General features: G+C 27.1%; 1 protein-coding gene across 2 annotated transcripts; it reads left to right on the top strand.

Moving 5' to 3' along the window:
- Positions 1-1,848: 1,848 nt before the first annotated feature.
- On the top strand, positions 1,849-4,835 carry SIS (E3 ubiquitin-protein ligase RLIM-like protein). Of its 2 annotated transcripts, none has more exons than XM_078971431.1 (6): positions 1,849-2,074; positions 3,195-3,237; positions 3,890-4,056; positions 4,217-4,271; positions 4,383-4,446; positions 4,611-4,835. In XM_078971431.1, exons 1-5 carry the CDS (start codon positions 1,952-1,954, stop codon positions 4,397-4,399), a joined length of 405 nt encoding a protein of 134 aa, XP_078827557.1. In that variant the 5' UTR covers positions 1,849-1,951; the 3' UTR covers positions 4,400-4,446; positions 4,611-4,835. The 2 variants fall into 2 exon arrangements, with proteins under 2 accessions (XP_078827557.1, XP_078827556.1); XM_078971430.1 differs by having other exon boundaries at positions 1,853-2,074; positions 4,214-4,271.
- Positions 4,836-5,106: the final 271 nt, after the last annotated feature.

Below are 5,106 nucleotides of genomic sequence, written 5' to 3'. Positions count from 1 at the left end.
GTTTTGGTCAAAAATCAATTGAGTGAATATTGACCAAATTGAATGAGAGTATGTAAACGAGTATAAGTATTGCAGTGAGTCTAGTAGTGTGTAGTGTGTGAAGTATATGTGTATTTATAGTCTAGTTTAAGTAACCATAAGTTCGATATTTTTGGGATCTTTTCGAATAAATATGAACACATTGGTTTGACATGGTATTCCCAGGTCTTCTACCTGGTAAAAACGTTTCTTCGTTAATAATGAGTCTTATGTTGAGTATTTCTGCACATGTTAGAAAAAGATTAGAAATATATTCGTTAAAAATGTTAGGAAATAATAATAATGATAATGATCAGGATCCTGAGATATGTTCGGGATCCTGAGAGTTCTTTATAATCCGAGATCCTGAATAGGGTTGATGATCTTGACCCTAACAACATCCACAAGTTCAAACATTAAAAATTCATATAAAAACAAGTTAGAGATCAATCCAAATACATTAAGATGAAACATAACAATAAGTTATACATCAATCCATATACATCAAAAAGAAAATAATATATATAGCAAAACAAAATATAGTTTTTGAAGAATCCAAACACATAAAAAAAACTTCATAAGATTTATCATAAATTTTTATTTAAAGAAATATATATATATATATATATATATATATATATATATATATATATATATATATATATATGTGTGTGTGTGTGTGAAAAAGACCATCAAACTTTATTCCGCAAAATGATTCTTTTTATATGTGTTTTTATTCAATTTAATATGTTCAATAAGTTTAATTTGACCGGTTCAACCGAGTTTTTATAAAATCGGCAAGTTTGTTTCGATTTTGAAATAAATATAACACCAATGAATATCAAACCACTTATTTTTCCAATTCACGGTCCAACTGATATATTCAAACCGATTTTTAAGATAATGCTTCTACTAGTATATGAATTAATTTTAATAATTAATATATTTATCAGTTATATTTTAAATATTACTTTATTATACTTTTATTTCTCATCATTTTAGCAAACGATTGAATATATTTATAAAAGAAAAAAAGTATCGTAGTCTTTCATTTAAAACTATTAAAAGAACGGATAAGCCTCGGATTTAAAGCGGCATTATCCAAATTGAGTTGTGTCTTGTGAGGAAGTTAAGGAACATGGGGTTTGTTATGATCTACTGTTGTAACCGTGGCAGTCAATTATTGGTTAATCTTCTTGTGGGCCAATCTTGGAGACGGATAAGTGTTATGATTTTTGACACGTTGCACCATGATTCCAACAGAAAACCGCAAAATGCAAATACAACAACATATCAAATGCTTAAATTTGAAAAAGCTACAATTCATGCCTCTGTGTTTTTCCACCAAACATAGAATTAGATAATTATAAAAGTTTTTATTTACAGAATTAATCAATTTATGTTATGATATGAATATTTATGCCATGACCATAATCGTATTTGGTATGTTATAGATAAACATTTTTTTCTTTTTGAGTTTTTAATATTGTTATATTTGTTAAACCAAAAAAAAAAATTTATATTATGCTTTTTTAGAATACAAATTAGACGAAATTTTCAAAATGTTTTTTCTTTTTAAATTTAAAAATATATCCACTTAGTTATCAAAATGTTAAATTTTTTAGCTGTTATACCAAACATGGCCTAACATTAGCAATATCTTTACAAAAATAAAATTCATAGTTTTATTATTTAGAATAAAAGAGTAGAAAAGGATAAACATAAAGTATTTCAAAAATTCAAAGTTATACTTGTACGTTTTGAATTAAGACTTGTATGTCAAAGAGTCTATAAATTATCATGGGAGGCTAACGGTTTCAGTTCCCCTCCCTCCTTTCACGTGTTCTTCTCCTCTTCTCTTGCTTTTCTTTTCTTTTTTTTTTTTTTTTTTTGTTTCCAATTTTCCGTTTTTTTTTTGCTTTTGTTTTTGGTAATGGAAGGAAAAAAACAACACAGTTCTTCGTCTTCCTTCACTACTGAGCTTTTTGGATCAAAGGAGTCATCTGCTTCATCTTCTTCTGGTCTCTTCCATTCCATTTTCCCTCCGCCTTCAAAGGTATCTTCGAATGTTTTGTTGTGTTAATTGATTACTTTAGCTTTATGTTATTGATAGGATGAATGGTATGAAGATTTGGTATTATACAGTTTCTGTTTAATGATTTGATCGGAAGAGTTGGTTATTATGCCGAATTATTTGAATCTGAAAAGCAATTTAGATTAATTTTGTAAACTAAACGTGAATTCTGCGTGAGAATTAAATAACGTTTACCAGTTGCTTGATTTCTTGAAGAAATGCCTTCAAGTCTGAAAACAAGCTTTTTAAGCCATTGATTGCTTGTTTGTTTAATTTGAGATATGTTTGAGGATTTTGACATTTTTGGTTGTTTCTGGTGTAGGAGAGAACTCAACAAAAACTTTTGACCTTCTCAAAATAAATTGAAAAAAGTGTTTGGTTATTTGTTAAATTATTAATTATATTAATAAAAAATATTCAGTTGTTAATTATAACAGTGTTTTATAAGAAAAAATAAATAATTTCTTGCATGTTTATGACATTAATCTTAAATAAAATTACTTTTATCTGCTAAAATAGTTTAATGGAAACATTGACAGATTTTTAAATATATTTCAGTAGTTCAAAGTGAACCTTTAATTATTGATACTAAGAAAAAGATATTATTTTTATTAAAAAATTAGAAAAATAGTATATCTTTTAAGAAGTTGGTAATTTTAAATATTTTTCAAAGGAACAGTGCATTCCATTGACAATTTCTGTGGAAAACAATATACATGGACCCCAGTCCAAAAAGCTACTTGGCTTTGTAGGTAACTTCACTTTTCCATGTTACAAATGAAATATGGTTTTTTAATTGGTAGAAACATTTCAAGAATAATTAAGTTTCTCAATTTATTACTATTTTAGTTCTCTAGTTGTTTAAAGTTTTGAAATAGAACTTAGATGAATAATTATATGTTAACACAAAAAGGGCAACTAAATAATTATATTGAAACTAAAAAAAAATTGTTTTTTTTTTTTTTATTCAAACACTTCAAACTTTACTTCAAACTTTAAATGAAGTCTTTCCCTAAAATTTTATATAAATACAATTTGTTTTTCTATAAGGAAATATTTTTTTGTTACAATTTATTATTGTTATTTTTTATTTTATTTTCAGGCTCAAGGAACCGAGAAGAATTATGATTTTGCAATCAAACGAGGTTCGAACATAAATATAATAGTATCTTGGATTTATATATCAAGCTAGTATTTGAGGACATGTGAACTCATGTGATATGTAACCATTTTTCTCTATCTGTAGCATGTATAGAGTTAAGTAATTGTAAAATGTTGTTTAAGAAAACATATAACACATGGAGTTAAAAAAGTATGCTTTTGGTTTTAAAAGTTTAAAATGAACCACTTTTTAAACTACATAGGTAGATGGATTAAAATTGGGTGTCAAAACAATTGTCTAATTTTCTAGAGTTGTTAACATTATATTTATTTTGAAATATTAACTAATATTTATTAACTTTGAATATCAGATTCTTTTAAAGATTTATAATATTTAAGAGGTTGAAAACACTTAAAACACATTTTAAATGATTTATTCATTTTTAGTTAATATTTATCTATACATTTGCAAATTAGACCGATTAGAGATAGACTTTTAACCAAATTTGGCCAAACATCTTTTGGATAATTTGTCGTTGCTTTAGGGTTCTTAACTTTTACATGAACACAAATCATTCACTAATGACGCTACACATTTTTACAAACTAAATAAAATAAAAAATCATCTTCTCACTTCATTAGTAATTCTTTATGCATTTAAAAAAGTCACAAATTGTTATAATTCGCTTAATTCAGACTCTTTGGACAAAGAAGACAAAAGTCTGAATCCAAAAACAGATACGAGCCCATTTTATGAGCAACAAAGATCGCAACCATGTCATCTTAGCTCCTCCATATACTATGGTGGACAAGATATCTACACCAATCCTACAATTTCCAAAAACACCTCAGGACATTCAACAGTAAGTGACCATATACAATCATACCTTTAATTTCTATTGGGTTCTAAAGAAGGATTTAGAATGTATTATGAACACAACTGTGAACAGATATGTAATTTCAATTAGAAAGTTATGTTTTTCGTTGTCACAAATTCTCAAAAATGTTTGTTATTTGCAGCAGTACAACCAAGAAGGAGAAGATGATGGACGTGCCTCACGAGGTAACTGGTGGCAGGGTAAGCTAAAACCTTTCAATTGCTTAATAATTTTTTAAAATATTTGTGTTTTATAAAAAGCGTCTGAATGTATACTAATAGCTTATATTATTGTTTTTGTTAATAATTCAGGATCACTTTATTACTAGTTAGTTTGCACGACTACATCTATGGAAAATGAAATTGGCGTTACTAGGTAAAGTTTGTCCTTTAATGGTCCTAAATAGTCGTTGTTACTTTTATTTAATTTGAGCATATGATATTAAAAGAGTTACATGTTGACTTTCTATACCTTGATTTCAAACTAGTAAGTCATTAGACTTCAATAATTCATTCGTTCTACATTCTTCTTGCTTGCAGGATGTGTTGAAACTCAAAGAAAAAGATAGCACGAGAAGAGAAAGGCTATTTTGTGTTTTTCGTTTTCTTATTTTATATATAATAACGCCATGTCTTTTTTTCTTTTTACATAGAATAATGTTGTCTGTTAAAGGTGACACTGAACGGGTTTGTGATCTAAAACTTTATGCTGTAAATATTTGCTTGACGTTTGGAAAGTTATTGGTCAGTTGTGCTTGTTTGACATCTTAAATGTTTCGATCATGATTCTTGTGTAAATCGTTACAATAATTGATTTTTGATTAGCTGGACGTATGAATAAGGTTAATACGATTCCAAACAAAAAGAGTATATAAAGCGATAGAAGGATAAAGTTTTTTTTTTTTTTAATCTATAATCTATTTAAAGTTCTGCGGGTTATTTTCAGTAACTATAAACAATAAATCGAAATCTTATGACAATTTTATTCTCAATGTATGGTAATGTAGTGTGTACTAGGTGGAGTCGCTTTTTATGT

Source organism: Lactuca saligna, chromosome 8 (genome assembly GCF_052625555.1).
Source record: "Lactuca saligna cultivar CGN05327 chromosome 8, ASM5262555v1, whole genome shotgun sequence".
Lineage (NCBI taxonomy): Eukaryota > Viridiplantae > Streptophyta > Magnoliopsida > Asterales > Asteraceae > Lactuca > Lactuca saligna.
Note: the sequence above shows the minus strand (reverse complement) of the source record. Positions and strands in the feature narration are given on the sequence as shown.

Coding starts and splice junctions, on each gene's coding strand:
- SIS (XM_078971430.1), top strand. CDS start 1,952: ATGGAAGGAAAAAAACAACACAGTTCTTCGTCTTCCTTCACTACTGAG. Junction 3,238..3,889: donor TGATTTTGCAATCAAACGAG/GTTCGAACATAA, acceptor CGCTTAATTCAG/ACTCTTTGGACAAAGAAGAC. Junction 4,057..4,213: donor ACACCTCAGGACATTCAACA/GTAAGTGACCAT, acceptor TGTTATTTGCAG/CAGTACAACCAAGAAGGAGA.